Raw genomic sequence first — 23,539 nt, 5'->3', positions numbered from 1 at the left:
ATCTGGAAAACAAATTGATTCTTTCATTACATAAATTTTTACTGAAACCTTACTATGTACCAGGCACTGTTCTGGGCACTGGGGACACAGCGTGGATAAGGACAAATTCCCTGTATCCATGAAGCTAATAATCTAGTCGTAGGAGGATAATCAAATAAGAAAAATATCAGCTATTGATGGGTGTTGTGCAGAAAATGACCCTTGTTTAAATTGTAGTGTATGTTCTTTAAGACTTTGTATGTATACATATGCTGCTGTTTTGTAGTCTGCTTTTCTTTACCCTAAACAATTTATGGTAGGACATTTTTCTTTGTTATTAAATAAACAGCTTTCTTTTATTTGGGAGCATCTTTGTTTTTTAGATTAAGTATGGCAGAAATAATAATGCACAAATGAAAAAAAGTACTGTGCAGCAACAAAAATTTACATGTTATAAGGCATCTATTGGGAAAGAATTATATAGTACTTTCCTTTTGACAGGCTGGCATGTTGCTCTCCTACCTCATCCCCCACCCCAGCAGCGCCTCTGTGATTTTTTCACTTTGAGCTATAAATGTGGTTAGTAAGATTTATGGATTTCCTATTTATTGAACCAATTCTTATACTCCTAGAATGAACCCTAATTGATCTCTGTTATTATTTTAATATCCTGATGTATTCTTTTTGCCAGTGCATATACTTTAGGATTTTTGTAGCAATATTCATAAGAGAGAGGCCTGTAGTTTCCTCTTTTGTGGTTTTCTTTGTCATGTTTTGGTATTAGCATTTGACTGCTTTGTAAAACAGAATTGGGAGGCTTTACCCCTTTTTCTGAGTTTTGGAACAGATTAAATAGCATAAGTATTATTTCTTCTTTGATTCAGTTACCAAATATGTATTTACTAAATACCCACTGTGTACCAGGCATTGGGCTGATGCTGGTTAATCAGAGGTAAATGAAGCAAACGTGGTTCCTGCCCTCGCAGGACTTGGTTTATTAGGGATTAGACATTAATGAAGTAATTATGAATATGTAATTATAAATCATAAGTACTCTGAAAGAGAAGAACAGGGTGCTTTGAGAGAATGTCATTGAAAATCTACATTAGATTTTACTTTTTTGCATTTTAATAAATGGTTATTGAGTACGTGTACCAAAAGCTAATTAATTCTTTTTAAATTAATCATATTTATTGAAAATTTAATATGTAATTAGGTCTGTCATAAGTACATAAGTAAATGAGGTCTTCATAATTACAAAAGTTAAAATAAAAAATAATGGTAACAGTAGCTACTATCGTGGCTGGTATAGTTCACTTTTTATTTTTTGAAGATTGGCCCTGAGCTAACATCTGTTGCCAATCTTTATCTTTTTCTAAATTTTTTTCCCCAAAGCCCCAGTACATAGTTGTATATGCTAGTTGTAGGTCCTTCTTATTTTTCTCTGTGGGATGCCGCCATAGCGTGGCTTGATGAGCAGTGAGAGGGTCTGCACCCAGGATCCGAACCAGCGAACCCAACCACTATGCCACCAGGTTGGCCCCCACATTTTTTAATTAAGACTTAGATTAAGTAGACACTTCTAGTTTAACATGTCCAATTGTATACACCCTCTAGAAATCCCACTAAGATTATAGTAAAAGAATAAAGATATAAATCTGTAAAGATCAAGAGAGTGAGAGAGGAGATGATAGGTGAAATCAATATTTCGGAAACTAGAAAGAAGGTGGTCAAGTAATAAATGACTTAGTGGCTTAGAGAATGCTGAAGGCTGAAGAGAGGTGGGCCAAACAAGAAGCAAGCCAGTTCCCACCACAGAATCTGGAAAGGCTCTGGATTTGGAGGTACCAAGTACTTTTGAAGGCAGGAATACAGGCTGGAGAGGAAATAGGAGGGTTGACTGATGATTTTTATAATATTAATGCCCTGGGTCCCCTTCTCTGCACGACTACCTCTCTTCTACCGTGACAGAAGACCAAAGGTTTACACGCAGGAGACGTTAATGAGGCAGGCTTGAGACAGCTGAGGTAGGGGTGAAGCACCTAAATGGAAATGAGGATGAAGTCAACATACTGAACAATGACCCTAGAGCCGTCTTTCTGTGTGATTCCCAGAACAAATAGTCAAGCTTATGCTCCCCCTAAACAAGATATCAAAGGATTCTTTTCTTGGGAATCTTAACAACCAATGGCAAAATGTTTAACAGATGGGGACTTTCGAAGTTTACCTGATTAAACAGCTGCATCGCCATCAGATCACCTAAGTAAGTGCAGCTGGTCAAGAAGCACTGTTTACACACCAAACTTTCAGTCAGCTTTAAGTGCCTCACACTTAAATGCACAGCCGAGCATCACCAGCCATGTGGTGCAAGTCTCTACCCTCAGACCAAACAGGAATAAACAAGTAGGAAATGAAAGGGGCTTGGTAGAAATAGATTTGCTGTGGGTAACAAAAGAAACATCAACTGAAGAAAATTATAGTATCTTTAGAGAGAAAAGAAAAGATATTACATCTATGAAAGAAGAAGAGGTTGTTTTTAAAAAGAGGGAAATTATTTGGAAAACAGAAAAGAGCTCTGTGACAGCAGAATTTTTTTTAAAACTTTTATACAAGGATTGGATAATAAAGGTGAAGAACTCTCCTAAAAAAATAGAACAGCCACAAAAATTAGAAAATGAGAATGAGAAGGTAAGAATAGTAGAGAACCAATTAGGGAGGTCCTTCATCTAGATAGGAGGAAACTATCATCTACGACTCCAGAATTGAACGATGTGAGTTTCTAGGTTGAAAGGGTCTATCTGGTGCCCTGAACAGGAGAAGAATACAAAAGCACCAGACTGGCTGCACACTTCCAAAAGGGACAAGACCAGATTAGTTCCTAATCTCTCTACTTCTGAAAAGAAGAAGGCGGGGGGGGGGGGGGGGGGGTGCTCTCAAACTACGTTTTGAACAAATTCAAGAGAAAAAGAAACCCTGTAAACTCTAAATTTGCATGTAAGTGCTATTGGGAAGCTGAGATGGGACATTCCAGCAGTTCTGTGAGAAAAGGTAGAGTTGTGCAGAGGAGGCATAGCTCAGAAATCTCCAGCAACCATTCAGTCCCAGAAGCACAGAGCCCCATCCTAAGAGAATAGCTGTGTACTGGGTTAACACGGGACAGCCACACAGTTTCCTTAAGGAAAGCAGGGAAAGAGGAATTGGAAAGTGTCTGGGTGACCCAGAGATCTTTGAACATGCTAACAAAATACTCCTAGAAGTGAGTGTATGACCTTGGAAAGCAAGAGTTGTGTCTCTTAGTGACACTGGTCTCAGAGAAGAAGTAAAGGCACTCCTGAACTAGATTACACTTGCAAGTTAGAAGAGTGGCAACAAAGGCACATGTGATTTTAAAAAACAGTCTTTACGGGGCTGGCCCCGTGGCCGAGTGGTTAAGTTCGCGCGCTCCGCTGCAGGTGGCCCAGTGTTTCGTTAGTTCGAATCCTGGGCGCGGACATGGCACTGCTCATCAGACCACGCTGAGGCAGCGTCCCACATGCCACAACTAGAAGGATCCACAACGAAGAATATACAACTATGTACTGGGGGGCTTTGGGGAGAAAAAGGAAAAAAAAAAAAAAAAAAAAAAACAGTCTTTAGGGGCCGGCCCGGTGGCGCAGCGGTTAAGTGCACACGTTCTGCTCTTCGGCAGCCTGGGGTTGGCCGGTTCAGATTCTGGGTGCCGACATGGCACCCCTTGGCAAGCCATGCTGTGGTAGGCGTCCCACATATAAAGTAGAGGAAGATGGGCACAGATGTTAGCTCAGGGCCAGTCTTCCTCAGCAAAAAGAGGAGGATTGGCGGCAGCAGTTAGCTCAGGGCTAATCTTCCTGAAAAAAAAAAAAAAACGGAAACAATCTTTGGATGCAGGAACACAGAAGGGAACCTTTAAGCTGAGAAACCTGAAAACTCTTCTGTTCCCTTCATACACCCTGAACCTTCCGGTAATGGTCCAGGATAATTCATCTCATTCAAATATGAATAAAAAGAATATGCCCAGCATCCATACAGTGATACTGGGGTAGATTGCATTTCTTTGTTGGTTTGTTTTTGTTCTTTTAACATAATATTTTTGTTATTCAGCTATAATTTACATGCCATAAAATTCACCATTTAAAAGGGTACAATACGTTGGTTTTTCGTATATTCACAAGGTTGTACAATCCTCACCACTGTCAATTACACCATGGACCTCTGGGCTTTACTTCTTGTATTCCTGCCATGACTCTGCAGTCCCTCCCCCTTGACTTTGGATTTGGCTGTGTGACTTGCTTTGGCCAATGATATCAGGTGGAAGTGACAGCATATCAATTTCAGGCCTAGTAAATCTTAAAAGGACATGGGATTTTCTTTTTTTCCTGCACGTCTGCCATTTCCATGAGGAAAATGTTCCTCTGCTAGCTCATTGGTTGAAGAAAGATGAGAGACTTGTGGATCAGGGGCCCCCCGCCAGCCTAAATGAGCCTAATTCAGCCAACACTGTAGAGTGTCAGCAATAGTAAATGATTGTGGTTATAAGCTGCTGAATTTAGGCATAGTCTGTTGCTAAGCAATTGTTAACTGATACAAATATATAAGAAAAAAAAGACGAGAGAGAGAGAGAGAAAGGAAACCACAATTTACTAACACACTACTACTAGATTGTGAAAGGAACCCTGAAAATATTGGCACAAAGTAGATCGGTGGACGTGCTACTGCCTGTGGTCTAACCTACAGTAACAAACATTTTGGTTAAGGACAGACCACGTATGCGACAGTGATCCCGTAAGAGTGGTACCATATAGCCTAGTTGTGTACGATCTGTGATATTTGCACAACAACAAAATTGCCTAACAACACATTTCTCAGAATGTATCCTCTTAGTTAAGCGTGTGTGACTGTATTTTTCTAAGTAAAGTTTTATTGGAACACAGTCATTCCCATTCATTTACACATTGTCTGCGGCTGCTTTTGTGTTCCACCGGCAGAGTTCAGTATTTGTGACAGAGACTGTATGACTCGAAGTTCTAGAATACTGAGTGTCTGGCTGTTGATGAGAAAGCTCGCTGACCTCTTCAAGTAGGTGAAAAATGTAACCTAAAATTCCAATATAACTTTAAAAATAAATAAATAATACATCACTAGGATGGCTATAATCAGATAATAACAAATGTTAGCAATGATGTGGAGAAAGTAGCACTTTTCATACACTGCTGGTGAGAATGTAAAATGTTTCAGCCACTTGGAAAATAATCTGGCAGTTCCTCAAATGGGTAAGCATAGATTTACCATATGATTCAGCAGTTCTCCCTGGTATATACTCAAGAGAAATGAAAACATGTCCGCACAAAAACTTGTACACCCTTGTTCATAGCAGAATTATTCATAATAGCCAAAAGTGGCAACAACCCAAATGTCCAATGATGATTGGGTAAATGAAATGTGGTATATCTATAAAATGAAATATTATTTGGCCTTAAAAGGAATGAAGTACATGCTACAATATGAATGACCTTTGAAAACATTATGCTAAGAAGCCAGTCACAAAGGACCACACGTTGTATGATTCCATTTATATGAAATGATCTAGTATAGGCAAATCTATAGAGACAGAAAGTAAGTTAATGGTTCCCTAGGCCTGGGGCTGGGGAAAAATGAGGGGTGAGGTGGATGGCTAAGAAGTACAGTGTTTCTTTTCGGGTAGTGGAAATGTTCTAAAATTGACAGTGGTGATGGTTACACAACTCTGAATATGCTAAAAGCCATTGAATTGTACACTTTAAATGAGTGGATTGTATGCTGTGTGAATTATATCTCAATAAAGTTGTATTAAAAATAAGAATTAATGAAGCATGAAAGATATGAAGAAAGATCACAAAGCAGAAATATAAGAATTCAAGGAAGAGACAGCTGGAAAGCAGGAGGATATGAAATGGGAACTAGCTGAACAGCAAAGAAATGAAAGAAAAAGATTAAATCATTTCAGAAACACGGAGTAAATTATGTGGTAGACATGGGAGACTAAGCACCATGGCAAAGGACGTAGAGATAGATATGAAATTTTATGATGTGTGTAGTTTACCACAATTTTAAAGCCAAAAAAACCCTAAAGATAGACATAAGAAAAGTGAGTAAAAGAAAACAAAGATTTTTTTTTTAAGTGAGTAATGAGATAATGATATAGAAGACAGCCAGAAGAGATATGCAAAACTGGAGCCCCAAAGAAGAAAATCAGAACAGTGCTATAAAACAAATAATCTTAAAGTATAATTCAAAGTGTTTCCTTAAATTAAAAAAGATTTGAATCTGCCTATCGAAAGAATACATCATGTTCCAAAGAAAACTGGCTCAGCACTGAGACATATTCTGGTAAAAAATTTTGGACTGGCAAAAGGTCATATCATGAGGAAAAGAAAATCAGATTGGTGGCAGAACAGAAACACCACCAGAAAATAGTCGATGAACCACATGCAAGCTGCTTGAGGAAAGAATGAGCTAAGAATTTTATTTGTTTTTTGTCCTTTGGGTATAAAGACTGTTGACAAGTTTTGAATGTTCGGGGCTTCAGATTTTTACATGAGCCTTTCTTGAGGAAACAACTAGAAGACAAACTCAAGGTGATCAGTAAATGAGAAGGGAAATTTCAGCCAGGAAATTGACCACTAAAATCCTAGAATTAATTACAAGGTATCATTAGGAATCATTGTCTTCCTAAATTTAAAAGGAGTACTCTTTATGTTCCATCATTATATATGTAGGCTGTTTTCTATATATCCTTTTATCACTCGAAGTAATTTACTACAAATTGTTCTTTTTATTTACAAGTGACTGTTGAGTTTTATGAAGTACTTTTTTTGTGTCTACCAGGTCATGTTTTTTTTTTAATCTCTTAGTGTGGTGAATTACCTAAATAGATTTTGTAATATTAACACTTCCTTAAGTTCCTGGCCGTAAGCCTTACTTGATCATGTTATAAATAAACTTTGTGATTTATATATATAGCTAGTTTAGGTTTTCTCATGTTTTTTCTCATCTATGCATCTATCTCCATTGGTGTTATTGCCTGAAAAGTTTCTTTTATAACTGCCCTCGTCTGGTTTCTCTATCAAGGTTATACTAGCCTTATAAATAATTTGAGATGATTTTCCTGTTTTCTGTTCTTTAGAAAAACTTTTAAGTGGAAAAATCCTGGGCCTGACATTGGTATACCTGTAACAACTAAACAACTGTATCAGTTATTTAACAGTTATAGGTATATTCTGGTTTTCTATTTTAAGTAGGCTTTGATACATTTTATTTCTAGGAAATTCTCCCGTTTTATTTATAATTTCAATTTTTGTCATAAAATTGTTTCTTTTATTCTTTCATGTTTTGTAGTATCTATAAATCGCAACCCTTTCTATTCCCAATGCTATTTGCCCTTTTTTTAAATTAGATTGGAGAATATATCAGTTTTTTCAAAGAACTAATCTTTTTTTCTACTCTTTCTTTTTTCTTCGTTTGATTAATTTCTGATCTTTATTATTTATTGCCTTCCCTTATTTACTTTGAATTTACTGTTTCTCTGTTTTCTAAGGTCTTGAATTGACTCTTTAGTTCATATATTTTCAAGTGTTTTTCTTTTCTTATATGTACATTTCAAACTAATGGTTTCCCTGTAGGTATTTTAGATTTGTCTAAGTTTAGATAGATGGTGTTTTTGTTGCCATTCAGTTCAAACCCTTTTAAACCTTATTGTAATATATTCTTTAACTTATGAATTATTTATAAGTAAAGAGTTTTTTTTCTTTATTTCCAAACATGGGCCTCTTGAGATTAACTTTGTATGATCACTTTAGTGTAATTTTACTACGTTTTGGTCAGAGATTGTGTTCTGTACAATATCAGTATTTAGTACTGAACACATTTTAAGCATATAGTTCAATTAATTTTGGTGAATGCATGCACCCTGTAACCACCACACCAATAAAAGTACAGGATATTTCTATCACCCCAGAAAGTTTCCTTGTGCCTACTTCACTTGTAATCAATTTTCCTATTCCTACCCCCTATCCCAAGCAACCACTGATGATTTTTATAACTATAGATTAGTTTTGCCAATTCTGGAACTTCATATGTATGGAATCCTGCAGCATGTACTCTTTTATATCTGACTTCTTTTGCCCAGTTTAATTTTCTTGAGATTCAAGCATATATCAGCAGTTTTTCTTTTTTATTGCTGAGTAGTAGTATATTGTATGAATAAACCATGGTTTGTTTATCCATTCACTTGTTGATGAACATTTAGGTTATTTCCAGTTTTAGCCTGCTGTGAATAATGCTGCCCTCAACATTCATGTACAAATATTTTTGTGGACAAATGTTTCATTTCTCTTGGGTAGATATCTTGGAATAGAATTGCTGGGTCATATAAGTAAGTATGTGTTTAACTTTATAAGAAACTGACAAAACTATTTTCCCAATTAGCTATACAGCTTTGTATTCCTACCAGGAATATATGGCAGTTTCAGTTGTTCCTCATCCTTGCTAGCACTTAGTAGTTTCTGTCTTTTTAATTTTAGCCGTTCTAGTCGGTGAGTAGTATTTTATTGTGGTTTTAATTACCACTTCCCTGGTGACTAATAATGTTGATAACGTTCATATGTACTTACTTGCTATTAGTATGTCTTTTGTAAGTGTGTCTAAGTCCCTTTTTTTTAATAAGGAAGATTGGCCCTGAGCGAACATCTGTACCAGTCTTCCTCTACTTTATGTGGGATGCCTCCACAGTGTGGTTTGACAAGTAGTGCTGGGTCCCCATCTGGGATTCGAACCTGTGAACCCTAGCCCACCAAAGCAGAGCATGCAAACTTAACCACTACACCACTGGGCTGGCCCCTAAGTTCTTTATAAATTCTGGATACAAGTTCTCTGCAAATACTTTCAACTTCTTAATGATGTCTTTTGAAGATCAGAAAGTATTAATTTTCATGGTCCAGTGTGTCCATTTTTCTTTTATGGTAAATGATTTTTGTGCCCTAAGAAATCTTTTCATGCCCCATGGTCAAGAAGGTATTTTTTCTATGATCTTTTTCTGGAAATGGTATAGTTTTAGCTTTAATGTTTAGGTCTATGATTCATCTCCAGTTGAATTTTATGGTTTGAGGTAGGGGTTTGTAGTTCATGGATTTTTTTCCGTTTTGGTTGTTATTGCATCATTTGTGGTGAAGATGTTCTTTCTCTAATGAATTATGTTGGCACTGTCGCTGAAAATCAGTATCTGAAGTCTGTTGAACTCTATGTATTATCTTTACATCAACACATAATCTTGACTACTTTGGCTTTGTAGTAATTCTTGAAATAAGGTGGTGAGTCCTTCAACTTTGTTCTTCTTTTCTAAAATTGTTTTGGCTGTTCTAAATCCTTTGATTTCCTATATAAGTTTTAGAATAAGGTCATCAGTTTCTGCAAACTGGGATTATGTTGAACATCTATAGATCAATGTTGTCTCAACATCCTCCAAGCAAGGTCACAAAACTAGGCAATAGTATTAGTACAAGTCCAGACTGAAGCTGGACCACGAAGGATGTCTCCAAAAACACTTGGTATATCTAGTCAGAGGGGATTTCTAGTTCTCTAGGAGAATTTTAGGCTGAAATAATGATTAGTAACTGAAAATTAAGCAGAGGCAGTTTGAAATTCAGAAAAACAAAACATGATATAAGAAAGGAAATTGACTACCCAGCGTGGCTCAGCTGTGATTAATGCATACAATTTAATGAAACATTGAATACTGATATAACAAAAATAGTGACATAACTATGAGAGGATGGGAAGGAGAAGTGTTTTTTTTTTTAATATGTGTGTTTGGGAGGGAGGTTGGTTTCATTAAAGGAATCTCTAAGGTTTGTACGGGTATTTTATTTAGAAACATGGAGTTACACCAGAAGATATAGCTGAAGTTGAAAATGGTCGCCTAAGAGGAATGGAAATAGGGGCTCCTTGGGAGGGTGGGAGCAGCAACTGATAAGGCTAGTGGTATTTGGCTTTTTATTTAGTGTATATTCTTTGTTGAAATTTATTTTTAAAGACAAGGGGAAGAAAAATTAAGTAGCTTTCTCAGACTCACAAGGCTAGAAAGACCTTGGTTCAAAAATCTTGTCTTGCCAAGACCTTTTGATTCCAAAGTCCATGCCCTTCATCACTTGTCCCACTCACTCCCTTCAGTTTGAAGAGGACATTGTCTTGAACACAGTTGTTTCCTACATAAGTCTGAAATTATGACTTAAATGTTAAAGACTACTCTTGTAGGTAGGCACCTGGTCTTCAGTTTTCTCTTATAATCCCAGCTCCAGTGCAGAGCTATACATATAACAGGACTATGATAAACACCTGTGGAACACTCAGTGAAGAATGATAAATGTGAGCTGGAAAAATCTTGAGACATCAGAGAAGCTCGATCTTGGACTAGGCTTTAAATATGAGGGAAAGTTAGGCACGAGTCGGGGAGGGGTGTGAAAATCAGACTATATATAACTAAAGAGGGAAGTTACGTGAAGAGTGATCTGAGTCAAGGGTATTTTGCCCTTGTGCCTGGGAGGGAGATAAAATTTATTGAGTAGGTGGAAATCAAGCAGTCAAAGGCTTTAAATATCTTATATTTTAACTTTGTAAAGCTATTTCTAACTACCTTATATATATATATATATATATATATATATATAAACTTTTGTGCATCTGTGCTAATAAATACTTACTAGGATAAATGTCTCCATACATGGCAAAAAAATAAAAAAGGGATTTGATAAAGTATCTAGTGCAGTGTACAGTCCCTCATACGTAATAGTCCTGTAGTGAGACAGTTTGTAGAGTCACAGTGTCAGAACTGAAAGGAGCCTAGAAAGATAATTACAGCCAAATGAGGCCTTAGAGGGAATAACAAAATCCTTGTTAGTGTGCTTTCGGCTGCCAATAAAAGTGGTTTAAACAATAAAGAACATTTATTATTTCACGTAACAGAAAATCCAGAAGCAGGACAGCTCCAGGTTAGTTTATTCAATAGTTCAAGGACTTAATTAAGGATCTGGATTCTTTCTGTTTTGTTCTATCCTCAGTATAATGCAGGGTGGTCAATCCCATCTAGGTTGCAGGGAGTTCGAGGCAACAAACACAGCTTCAGACAATACCCCAAGGCTAGAAGAAGATGGAGGCAGGGAGAATGCATCTTTTATCTCCTGTCCTTTTGTAAGAAAACTTTCCCAGAATTCTCTCTGTAGATGACCATTCAAATCTCATTGGCCAGAATTGAGTCACATGTTTATCACTAAACAGTCACAAACCAAAGAGAGTAGAATTACCATAATGAACTTAGAATAATTGAGTCACACACAAGGTTCACCCAGTCCCAAGCCTCTCCTGAAGCCTGAGATCACCCAATACCTGAATAAAATGGTGGTTTGGGGGAGGGAAGAAAAAGGGGCATGATTATTGGGAAGACAGTCAACATCATCATCCCACTAAGGTCTCAGAACAAGTTATTGGTAGGCCTGCATTAGAATCGCAGTCTCATGATTTCCCAATTTAATTCTCCCCTCTTGACATAGATAACCTATTTGCTCAGTGAATGAATATGGTCAGTATTGCTGCTTTTTGTAAAGAATCTTGCATATATCCACACAATTCTGCCTCGAATCCTTTTTGGAAAAAGGTGTACTATTATAAAACTATATGTGCTATTTTTTTGTGAAGCACGTTTAATTCCTCAAATAATAAACTACTTGCAGTACCTTACATCTATTGTGCTTCTAACTCTGCATTAGTTCCTACTATTTCTGTTGGCTGGAAAACATACACACTAGTGCCCTTTTTTGGATTCCTTATCATTTGAATACCTACTCAGATTTCAAGTATGAGTGTTTCTATGAAACCTTTCTTGACATATCCCATCTCAATGAAATTGGTTGTTTGTACGTACTATATATCATGTTCTAGATTCTCCTACACATTTATGGTACTGATTTCTTTACAGGTTTGTCTTCCTTTTCTAGTCTAAAAGCTTTCATCATAGAAACATTTGTCTTGATAAATGCAGGGTATAGGATAGTACTGGATACATCATAGTCACCACTAATAGTTTTGTTTAATGGATGAATCATATACTACTAATTTAGGAGTGGGGAGAGATTTTATTTAATTGTGTTCTACTTGATTTGATTTCCAACCAGTAGAATGTGGATATGGTTCTATAATCTCTACTCTTCATTTTGAAGGATTTTTTTTCAGTGAGGCAAAAGTGATTCCTATAAGCATAATTTATTTCTATAAATAAAATTTTCTTTAGAACTTAAAGAATTTTGGGTAAAAACATTTCATTTTATGTGTGTTACTGCTTATAGAGCAAATTTAGCCCTTAGCTCTGGAGGCTTGTCAGAGGAGATGAGCATTACAGAATTGTACCTAATGCAAATTAGATGCTGGGTAAACATTTGAGTTTGTTTATATAGTAGATATGCCATAAACAGAACTATTCACTTTATGATTTAATTTTTTCTTTTTTCATTTTAGCGTTTATGACATTAACAGAGAACAGGACTATGTCAAGAGTTCTGGGGGTATACTTGGTGAAACTGAATTAAGACCACCCTCCCAGCTACATTTTCTCTTAGAGAAGACCAAGACAGGGTTCATATCAGAACAGAGTGGGTATTAAACTAAATGCTATAAATTATTACTAATGATTCCAAAGTAAAACAGTACAATTTTTAAAATTCTAATTTAGAGCATGTAAAATGACAGGACTTTAAAATATATATATAATTTCCAATAGCTACAAATTTCATATAATCATTGGTCCAGAATTGTTAGGTGATTGTTTTCAAATTATATCAGAAAAGGTATTTGTTCAAGGGAGATTGTCACATTCCTCTATTTGTATTTCTTTGAAGTTATTCATTTTACTTGATTTTGAATTGAGATATTTTAAATGGAAGTAATACATGCTTATGTAAGAAAAACCTGAATTATAGTAATATATCTAAGGTAAAAAGCATGATTCCCTTTTATCCACTCCCCAATCTCAAGAACCATTAGTTTAAACACTGTTAGCAATTTGGTTTCCCATTTTTCTAGATCTTTTTTGTACACTTTCAAATACATAATTTTTTACCAAAATGACATTATATAATGCAAGTTATTTACTCAGTAGTATATAATAGATATCTTTTTATGCCAATATACAAATTTACTTTATTTAATGGTTGCAAGTGTTTCCCTATTGATGGCAATTGAGGTCGTTTCCAGTGTATTTGCTGTTATAGATGCTGGTACATGGAACACCCTTGTACATATATCCTGTGCACTTATGCTGGTGTTTCTGAGGAATAGATTCCCAGAAATGGAATGGTTATTCAGTTATACACATTTATGTTTTTGTTAGGTCCTGCCAAATTATACTCTAAAAAAGTTATATTTAACTTACAGTGGCAGTCCTTTCATTTCTTAAAAGTAAAGGTAATATATTTTAAGGATTAGGTTAAAGAATAGGCTGTTCTTTCAACAACTGTCAAATGGCCTACTTAGACTACATAAAGTATACAGGCATCAATCATATTGACGGATGTAGGTTGCAGTCAGTCTATAGGGAACACTAATAAGGGTCTTTCATGGCAAATGTTGGGTTCTGAGTCTTTCTGTCTTTGATGGGTGCTAGCACTTAATTCACAAACAGGAGATTGGGTCATGAAAGTCCTGGGGAGATGTAGAAGTGGCTAGTTTTTGTGAGAATTAGTGTGACACCTAAGCTGTTGGCATTAGTGCATCTGATTATTTACTTTCAAACCAGATGCTTATAAGAATGGAAAACAGATACCTGTGGTATAGCATCAGAAATTGGTTTATAATTTTCTAAACCTTCCTATTAAAAGTTAAAAAGAGAAAAAACTGTCCCAAACCAACTCAGTATCTCTGTAATGGATTTTGAGAGAAAGGGAGATTAATGCAGGGCAATTTGAGCAGAATCCAACTTGTGTCAAGCTCAACTGAGCTTTTAAGATTGAATCCATAAATAGAGAAGTGTGCCCAAAGCCAGGTGCTACAGGAAAGAATATTAACTCGGTTTCCAGAGCCATTGTGATTGGACTTAAGTTTTCTCCCTGTGCTCTCTTAAGCCCTAGGGACACTCTTTACACTTTATAGATAGGTACTTTTCAAGTTATCTTCTTAGATGTCCTAGGTTTCTTTGTGAAATAGCCTCCTCTTAATAGTCTGTTAACTTTCACTTTTTAAATAAAGCATGTGTATTGCTCAGCAAAAATGAGGCCATCCATTTATTTAGTGCTCACATTGTTTCGTACCCTAGGTAGACTCTTAAATGAAAGTACATTGTATAAGAAGAGACAATGCCAAATAATTTCTCTGTAAAGTTCTCGTCTATCTCCGTATTTATAGAGCAGGAAACTTGTGCTTTCTGAGAGTATAATTGAGGTCATTTATTATAAAATCATGAAAGAGTCAAGGTTTACTATAGTTTTCTAACAACTTTTGACATGCTTTTTCCTTCCTCTCCTCGTAAAATGATTACTTTTATAAATATATTGCCATTTGGAGAATGCTGACCTAGAGGGGAAGCATTTTTAACCATAAATAAATAGTTTTAGAAATAAAAATGTATAAGTACAAGATAATTCATTTCCTGCTTGTTCCTCTTTGTTTATTTTAAATCATTACCTTTATTCATAGCTGTATTGGGGACAGGATTCCCCGCACTGGTGTAAATAAAGTGTTCTGTGACCACATGTATTTGGGAAACACTGTGTTAGATAGGTTTTATTTCTTTTTAATTGCACTATTTCTCACAGTTTTCAGTTTGTTGTTTTACATTGACACTCAGAAATGGGGATGTGTGTAGGGCCGGCCCAGTGGCGTAGTGGTTAAGTTTGCGTGCTCTGCTTTAGCATGGTTCACAGGTTTGGGTCCTGGGCAAGGACCTATGCATCACTTATCAAGCCATGCTGCGGCAGGTGTCCCACATATAAAATAGAGGCTGCACAGGTGTTAGCTCAGGGCCAATCTTCCTCAGCAAAAAAAATTAAAAATAAAATTAAGAAATGGGGGTAGATGCAGTATTCACTAGTTTTGAAACTTAAAATCTGTGCCTAACTTTTAACATCTTACAGAATTTAGAGAAGTTGATTATCATAGAATGTTCATTTCCAAAGCTGTTACAACTTTTCTTTCATTCACTGTAAGCAATGCATTTTTTCAAATACTGCGCTGCAGAGTATACTTAGATTTTTTAATATTATATTACCTCTCTAAAAATATTAAATACAAGGTTTCCCAAATTATAATATTTAAAGGAGTACTGATTTGTATTTGAGCTAGCAATACAGATTATTTGTAAGATGAATTTGCAGGCGCATAGCCTTCACAGTTTGTTTTGAATAATGCAGCTAAAGAAAGCTATAATTTTAATTATCATCACTGGTGTTTTGCAATTTGAATCTCTTTAGAATATCCTTGTTTTTTATAGCACTAGTATACTGATTGTGAAGGAGAAAGTGAAACTGCGTAAAAGTGAAACAGAATCTATATAGATCCAGATGTACCAACTTCAGAATACTCTTGTATGTTTCGTCCTCTTTCCTTCCTTGCTATTTGTAATCTTTCATTTTTGATAGTACTAAGTTTTATTTGTTAAAGCATTTTTAAATTACTTTGATAGTTGAAGTGTTAGGACACTTTTAGTCCAAATTAATTTTACTGAAATGTTTGTTTTCATTTGTGTGATAGTCATTTTTTTTAATCTGTTGTTCTTAAGTTAATTTTAATTAAGATGGTTTCTTTTTCTTTAACTTTTGAACTTTAATGTAATTGGCAGAGGTCTGTTAAAAGTAGGAAGCCATATTAATGTACTTATTTATACTTATTTTTACGTATTTATATTTATATGATCAAAACTTCTAGTGCTATTTAAATTATTCCATTCTCTTTACTATTAGTAAGTAATCAGTTTGTATCTCCCCCCTCAATCTTGTTAAAGAGAATAGAGAGGATACAAACAGAAGGGAGTAAACAAATCAAATGGTTAAGTGTTATGAGAACTCATTAGGCTCAGTTCTTACTAAAGTGAAGATTTGTAAAATCAAAAGGCACAAAGGCTCAATCACAAGACTTAACTGGATCGAGTTACTAATTCTCATTTAGGAAAGATACCTCTCATGGCATGGGCATATCAGAATCTGGGATAGCTCATGGGTACGGTTTTAAAAAAGCACTTTCAAAAAAAAGTAATAAGGTTTATTTATGTAAAGTGAAAAAAAAATAATGATTTTTCCATACAACCCATAAGAAGTAAAGTTCAACAGACACATCTAAGCTGGTGAAGAAACCCCAAAGATACAGTGATTTCCAGTATGTTTGCTGAGTGTCCAATAGTAGGCCCGTTAAAAGGAACCTACCAGACTTACTTGGGGGTTTGGTGAGAAGAGTGAGTTTATCAAAATGTGGAATAGAATGAAAAGCCTTAAGGATGGGAAACATTGGTCTAAGTGATCGCTAACCGCCAACTTGAGACTGCAGTTCCGTCTGCGTTTACCAACTCTGATTATGCACAGAGCTGTAAACCGAAAGCCATACGGGATCTAGCAGGGTATTCTTCACTCTTGTAGGGAAAGTGATTCACCCTCAGTTGTTAATTAATCCATTTAGATTATTTTCTTCACATGAGAGGTCTTTTAAGATAGTACAGATATGGTAACCAAGACGCATTGTGAATGTCTTAGTTATAAAGGAAGGAAATAGATGAGGTATTCAGTGATGTTTAGTGTGCCACTCTTAAGCCCATCCTTTGGTTATCTTAAACAGTTGCATTATTTTTGTTTGTTTTACAGTTTTTGAGACAGTATCCTTGAGTTCAGACTCTCTCTTCCAGAGGGCAGTTTCAATTCTCCATACTTCTTACTTGGACTCTGCATCTGAGCATGGTTTTCAGTACAGTCAAGTGACTTTGGTGAAAAATGACATTTTCTTAAATGAGGTGAGGTGCTTGGTACACACTGTGTCTGTGTGTTAGTTTTATTTTAGTTTTAAAGAAATAGACCCATCATTTCTGGTATATAAGCCTAGATCTTTTTAGCTATCACTTTTCAGATGAGATAAAAGATCCTTGGAAATAGTCACTTGAAAGGTAATAATAATATATTTGGGGGAATAGAAAAATAATAAAATTAGTCTTTTAGCAGGAGAAAATCAGATGATGCATTTTTTAAAGTTAATTTGCAAGACAAAATAACATGTTTATAGCATTTGGTTATTCTCTCTTTATACAGTACAAAACCTTTTACCAAGAAAAAAAAGCAAATAACTATACTCAGGAAGAACTTCAAGAAACCTACGGGTTTCTTCTGTTTGAAACTGAAAATCAGGTAAGGGAATTAGGTTGTAGAAAATTAATTTTATGATATTAATATACAAAATTAATAATATCATTAAACTCAAATATTGGTATTTCAGTTCTGTAAGATTTGTAAGATTACGAGTTAGTTCATCAGTCTTTTTTGTTACTAAGTTTGATGGCAATGTAAATGACAGTGAAAGCTAGTCATATTGATTTCTACAGCTTTTCATAGGTTCTCTTTGCTTTTATGTTATATACATTTGTAAGCTAATGGTAAGATTTAGATTAATGCAAGTTTCTAAGTATCAGTAATGCCTTTTAATGGATATTTCTCCATACTGGATCATTGTTTACATAGATACTTTGTTTTGCTTGTGGAGATTTTTGAAGTTTAAATTACATGGTTTTGGGGATAAGATGAACACTTTCAGCATTCTGGTTCCTTGAAATTGTTTTATGCCTGTCTTTGAAGATCGAACATCCATATTGTTACTTGTGCCTAAATTGTGGGAGAAGGAAACTGCTGTGTGCAGGGTATGTCTCCAAAGATGTGTGTGGCTTCCTGGATATAATTCTAATACTAGAGACCTATAATCCAACTTAAAATAATTCAAAGGTAATATTTTGGTTGGGTTCATGATTTTTAAAGAACAAGGGTAGATTTGCTTAAAGAATAACATTAGCATTTAACGTAAGGATTATATAGTAATACCAAAAGAGTTTATTTAATCCATATACTTCCAAATAAGATGTGTTATGGATTCATACTAGAAAAAAAGCATTTGAAATTGAGACATTTTCAAATTTAGTGATTCCAAAGCTATAATTGAAAAAGAATCTTCAAGAGAGGACTTATCTGTGAGCTTGTTTAATTTGGTTTTGCTGGTGACATTTTTGTTAACAGAAATGGTAAAATTTCATGAAGAACTTTGAACTTTTTACCAAAACACAATTGCCTTACATAAGCTTGCTTTGTGCTGTGAATATATACAGTGTACAGATTCAGATTTATTTGAAAGTTTATAGATTGTAGTGTGATTTCATTGCCTCTCCCAAGACTGACATGATACACACAGTACTATCTTTTGTTTAAAGGCAAAGTTGGTATGTCAACGTGGACTCTGTGTTGGCAGCAGCACCATTACCACTCTGGGTGATCCAGCGAAAGGTAAGTCTATAAGAAAAAAGACTTTCTTCTTTTACAAGATAAAGAGGGTTTTAGTTAATTTCACAAGACACCTATATTAAAAGGCAGTTTTGTTAATGATAACAACCTTTAGAGTCAGAACTTTAAACATATAAATGGGCTTTGAGCCTAAGACTTAAGGTTTTCCAATAGGAGTTACATGATCAGAACTTTTTTTTAAAGGTTGGTTGTACTAGAAAAGATACTCAAGGTATCTTTTAGTATCAAGAGATCAGTATGGTCATCCAGGGTTAATGAGGATCTCTTCTAAAGTATCCTAATGGCGGTAGGAATAGAGAATAGATAGAACTGACCAAACTTGGCAACTATGGAATGTGAGGAGTAAGAGAAAGGAAATAAACAAGTATAAGCTTTTAAACTTACACTACAGTCATCTTATTAATAGAAGAGAGAGACAGAAGGAGAGGGGATTATAGGAAAGCTGATGAGTTAAAAGAGAAAGGTAATCTTATGGTTAAGAATATGGATTAGCACTAAATTAAGCTTCAATTTCTTCATTTGTAAAATAGAGAAAACTATCTTCTAGATTTGTTGTTAGGATTACATGAGACTATGTCAAGTGCTTAGCCCCAAGAGTACACACAGTAAGCTCTCAGTAAATGGATACTGCTACTTTGATGAGTTAATTTGAGACACTGGATTTTCATAAGTGTTTCTGGATGAAGTGTTTCTGCTGGTGGTAAAAACAGTTGGAAAAGAGATTAGGTTTGGAGATTGGGCTCAAGGTGGTGGGGATGGGTGTAAGTTGAAGCCAAAGATATTGTTACATGGACAGTGTAGAAGGAAAAGATGGCGAAGAACACAACTTTTGGGTCCTTATGGGACTAAGGAGTGAGGAGATGGGGTAGACTCTAGAAGGAGGAGTCAAGAGCTGTCCAGTGGATGAAGAATTAGGAAGGAGAGTTTTACAGAAAGCAGAAGGATCTAAGGAAGGGTATTTAGTAGTGTCTGATGCTACAGAATTTGGAGATGAAAGCAGGACTCAGATTATCGGGCTTCATGGCTAGATTCCTGCTGACCTTTTTTTTTTTTTTTTAATAACAGCTTTATTGAGAAAAAATTCACAAAGCATACAATTTGCTCATTTAAAGTGTACAATTTAGTGTTTTTTGGTATGTTCACAGAGTTGTGCAACTATCTGCACAATCAATTTTAGACCATTTTCTTCACCCAAAGAAGAAATCCCATACCGATTAGCAGTGACTCCCCATGCCTCACTACCACCAGCCTAGACAACCTCTAATCTGCTTTTTGCCTCTGTGGATTTGCCTACTCTAGACATATAAATGGAATCGTATATGATCTGTTGTGACTAACTTCTTTTACTTAGCTTAGTGTTTTTGTGGTTCATCCATGTTGTAGCGTGTACCTGTATTTCATTTCCTTTTTGGCTGAATAATATTCCATTTGTATGGTTATACCACATTTTCTTTATCCATTCAGTGGTTAACTGATGGACATTTGGTTGTTTCTCCTTTTTGGCTATTATGAAAAATACTGCAGTGTACATTCGTGTACGAGCTTTTGTATAGACGTCTCTTTTCATTTCTCTTGGGTATACCCCTAGGAGTGGAATTACTGGGTCATATATGGTTACTGTGTGTAAAACAGAATTTTTTAAAACTTACTCAGCTCTTCTAAAGAACATGAAAGGGGATAAATTTATAACTCCAATAACACTTTACATAAAACCTTTCCTCCTTCTCCCCTATTCTTCACCCTCCAGTCTTTTCATTATGAAAAATGCCAACATAGAAAAAGTAGAGAGCTGGATATAATATACCTATCACCTAGGTTTAACAGATAATGTTTTGCATTATTCCCTTCATTTGTTTAAAAAAAAATTTATTTTGCTGGAGAATTTGGAAGTAAATTACGAGTGAAATCCTCAGCTTACGTCTCCAAAAAATAAGGCCATTTTTTCTACATTATTCCAATCCCATGATTTTATTGTTGATGTTTGAGAGGCTGACTTCAGTAGGGTGGTGGAGTATAAGCTCAGTTGTTCCTAACAATACTCTTTCTTAAACACATATACTGGGGTTGATAATGAAATAGCACTACTGCCTATGTACATTTGAGATAGTTTTTGACTCAAATAGAAATGGATAGTTCTGTGCAGAATAGCAATATTTTACATTAATGTAGTATTTTATAGTTTTAAAACTTTATTGATCTTTTTAAATCTTCCTGAGAGTTCTGTGGTTTATGTATCCATGACCCAAGCCCACCCTTCCCACTTAAGTGACATACTCCTCAGTCACGTGCTTATTGTTAGTAAGTGGAAAACTTGGAACTGGAACCCAGGCTTCTAACCACAAGTTCTTTGCTCATTCCGCTGTATCAGAGTGTCCTCACCATTCTTTTATATTTCAAAGGAGATGCCTGGGTTCAGGAAGATCTCTGAAATCTGTCCTTTCCTCCTTTTCACTGCTGCTGCCATGTGGGGATCCTCCTCTCCTGTCCCAGCTCTTAAGTAGCTTTCTACTTGGTCCTGTCTCTAGTCTCTTCCCTCTGTAGACTCACCTCTCCAACTTTTAAGCAGCAGTTTACTGCTTAAAATCTTTGATGGTTCTCTGCTGCCTACAGAGTAAAGTCTAGTAAATAAGCCCATCAGCATGTTCTACGAAGATCTTTACTGTTCAGTCCCAAGCTTCCTTTTCAGCCTCAGCTTCCACCATTTTCTCCCCTGCTCCCAACACTGTGGCCTACTGTCCTAAATAATTTATCATCTTTTGTGCTTCCGTATTTTTGTTCACTCTGCTCTCTATTTAGAATTTCATTCCTCTCAGTGTCTAAAGAACTCCTTTCCTAGACAAATTTAATTACTTGATTATTTCCATCTCTCTTTGTCCTCAAGTACAACATATGTCTGACCCATAGTTAAGTACCTACTATTTGTTGGGCTATGATGTGGCTGCCGTGGTGAACAAAATGAAAATAACCCATGGAATTTATAATCTAACAGAATAAACTGCTTGAAAGCAAGGACCTTGTTTTATTTTTCTTGTGTCACTGCTGCCTTGCACAGACCTGCCATGTAGTAAACCTCAGTACATGTTATTAAATAGGAGTATTTACTGAGATTTTTTGCAAAAAATAACTTGAGAATCAGATTACCATAGACCTTTTCACTGAATGATTGTAAGAGAAAAAACAGACAGACTTAGACTTTTCCAAGAATGTGATACTTTTATCCCTTTTTAGTTATTGTACTCATAGAAAATTAGTTATCCAACAGCTATATTCTGTATTATCTTAGCTCTGATTTTTTCATACCTTTAGAATATCTCAAAAGTTTTCAAAAGGTAAGCAATTTCCAAACAGATTTTTAATGTGGACCTTTGTCTTTTGTGTTGTCTTGTTCAGTTAAAGGTAGCCCTGCATGTGAAATGTGTATGTGTTTTTTAAAGTGTAAATTAATCTATATTTTATACTTTTATAGGTGTATACATTTCCAAATACTCAGACTATCTTCACGCAAGACCATGGTATCATGGGAAGTCCGGTTATGTTGTAATTTTTAATCTAATTAAGGTAAAGCCCAAATGTGCTTCTATGTAATTTTTCTTTTAAAAACTAAAAATTATCAGGCAGTGATAATGTTCATTGCAGCCATTTGCTAAACATAGTTCTTTCCAAAGACAGCAATCCAAATTCAGAAAAGATAACTATTTTTGCTCTCCTTTAAAGACAAAGCTTGTTTGTTCATTTAATAGATGATTTATGAATTTTTTTTAAAAAGAAAACAAAATGCTTCAAAATAATACAGAGGTATTCAGTGAAAAGTTTTCCTCTCATCTATGTCCCACGATGCCATTTTTTAAACATTAACAGAAAACAAGTAGCTGCTTATAAAACACTGTGATTACAGTTATAGCAGACAAATTTAGAGAACAACATTCGTTATCTGGTTTAAATTGTCAAAAGAAGAAATGTTTATTTTCTTTATCCCTTACATAGTCCCGTGTAAGTGAATCACACAGAATTTTCACTCAAATAGTAGGAAAACTCTGATTTTAGACGTTGGTGGGCTTTTTGAGGATATATGCTGTGGTCTTTTTGGTGTTTTTGTTTTCGCTTTCCTATTATTTTAAGTTCTTTGGTTATAAACCCAACACTAGTGATTTTTTTTAATAGTGTGAACTCTTCATATTCCAAAATTTGTTCCCAAGAGCTGGAGGGAAATTAGCATTGCATTGGTGCACAATCACAGTCTTCCTTCTCCTGCTCCGTGATAAGTACAGTCATGTGCCACATGATGACATTTCATTCAATTATGAACCACATATGTGATGGTGGTCCTGTAAGATAACTGAGAATCTTGAAGAACAAAACAAAGTGATGGAAGTTGTTAAAGCATCTGCTTCCTTGAAGGCAACGAGACTAACAGAAATTTAAGAAGGGCCTATATCATGGAGAAACTTCTAATGACCTGGATTGAAGACCAGACACAGAAGTGTATCCCTCTCAGTACCATGGTGATCATGGCCAAAGCAAAAAAATTTGTTTGTGATGTTGAATTTACTGCCAGCTCTGTGTGGTTTAAACAATTCAAGAATCGTCATTCATTATATAATGTGAAAGTGAGTGATGGGTCTGTGAGTGCTGATGTGAACACAGCTGAAGAATTTTTGAGAACTCTAGCTGGTCCTGGAGGAAAATTACTTACCAGAGCAAATATTCATTATAGATGAAACCTCCGTACTCTGGAAACGGATGCCTGAAAGGACTGTCATCCATGAGGAAGCCAAGTCAATGCCAGGATAACAGTCTTGCTTGGGGGTCATCGATCATTGTGGGCTACAAATGGAAACCCTTTGTGATCTGGCACAGTGAGAACCCCAGAGCTTTCAAGCATATCAATAAGCACATACTGCCAGGGCAGTACAGGAGCCGTAAGAAGTCATGGACAACCCTACCTCCTCTTCCAGGATGCCCCGCTGAATTGCTGTACTAGTGAA

General features: G+C 35.6%; 1 protein-coding gene across 47 annotated transcripts in view; it reads left to right on the top strand.

Moving 5' to 3' along the window:
- The window catches only part of TASOR2 (transcription activation suppressor family member 2), a 99,673-nt gene that overhangs the window by 32,531 nt on the left and 43,603 nt on the right, over positions 1-23,539 (top strand). For 11 of the 47 annotated variants that reach the window (XM_070601932.1, XM_070601898.1, XM_070601910.1 and 8 more), the window contains 5 exons: positions 12,538-12,671; positions 16,863-17,008; positions 17,301-17,396; positions 18,464-18,536; positions 22,021-22,112. Coding sequence is in view for 11 of the 47 variants with exons in the window: in XM_070601898.1 (XP_070457999.1) it covers positions 12,538-12,671; positions 16,863-17,008; positions 17,301-17,396; positions 18,464-18,536; positions 22,021-22,112 (541 nt within the window). In the remaining 36 variants the exon portion in view is untranslated. Of the gene's footprint in view, positions 1-4,996; positions 5,074-12,537; positions 12,672-16,862; positions 17,009-17,300; positions 17,397-17,840; positions 17,985-18,463; positions 18,537-22,020; positions 22,113-23,539 lie in introns of those variants that run through there. The other 36 variants (XR_011535162.1, XM_070601905.1, XM_070601903.1 and 33 more) reach the window with 9 other exon arrangements.

This window comes from Equus przewalskii, chromosome 30 (genome assembly GCF_037783145.1).
Source record: "Equus przewalskii isolate Varuska chromosome 30, EquPr2, whole genome shotgun sequence".
In the NCBI taxonomy this organism is placed as follows: domain Eukaryota; kingdom Metazoa; phylum Chordata; class Mammalia; order Perissodactyla; family Equidae; genus Equus; species Equus przewalskii.
This window is presented reverse-complemented; position numbering and strand designations above follow the sequence as displayed.